The 541-nt window shown below is 40.9% G+C and overlaps 1 protein-coding gene across 1 annotated transcript in view; it reads left to right on the top strand.

Moving 5' to 3' along the window:
* Nucleotides 1-541, top strand: part of cln5 (CLN5 lysosomal BMP synthase) — an 8,033-nt gene continuing 7,492 nt past the window's right edge. Inside the window, exon 1 of the mRNA XM_015056844.1 lies at nt 1-217. Coding sequence (XP_014912330.1) covers nt 114-217 — 104 coding nt within the window. The 5' untranslated portion in view covers nt 1-113. The remainder of the gene's footprint in view (nt 218-541) is intronic.

The raw sequence follows: 541 nt of genomic DNA, 5'->3' as shown, positions 1-541 counted from the left end.
CAACAAACCCACGTGACTCCGCGGAGAAGGAAGTCAGCTTACAGAGGAAGAATCATGTGAAAACAATCGCCGTAACTTTCCCCTTATTTTAGGTTTATCTATCCGGCTGCGACATGTCCCGCTGGGAGGTCTGCGTGTGCGTGAAGCTGCTCCTTTCCCTTCATGTTGTTGCTCAGTTGCGGGCTGACGGACGACAGCAGTGGCCTGTTCCCTATAGGTATGCAGTCAGCTCATCATATGACTGATTAGAGAAGCGCGTCTTTGTGTTGCATTCGCTTAAATTTGATGTAGCTGCGCCAAAAATGCCGAAGCTGGACTGTGTCACAAATGTAACTTTTGGTCAAAGCTTTCTTTTAGTTCATCCACATTGATTTTAATCATCTATTTTCATAGTGATTCTACTTTGTGTCATTTTAAGGAACTGAGTGAAACTAATGTCTGCTTGAATTGCCATTAATAGATTAAAGTGTATAATTTTCAGCAAATAGAATCAGAAAACTTTTGCATCAGTAATATTTATTGTCGTACAGTTAAAAAAAAA

Source organism: Poecilia latipinna, unplaced genomic scaffold, assembly GCF_001443285.1.
Source record: "Poecilia latipinna isolate Pla-1442-1.1 unplaced genomic scaffold, P_latipinna-1.0 Scaffold60, whole genome shotgun sequence".
Lineage (NCBI taxonomy): Eukaryota > Metazoa > Chordata > Actinopteri > Cyprinodontiformes > Poeciliidae > Poecilia > Poecilia latipinna.
This window is presented reverse-complemented; position numbering and strand designations above follow the sequence as displayed.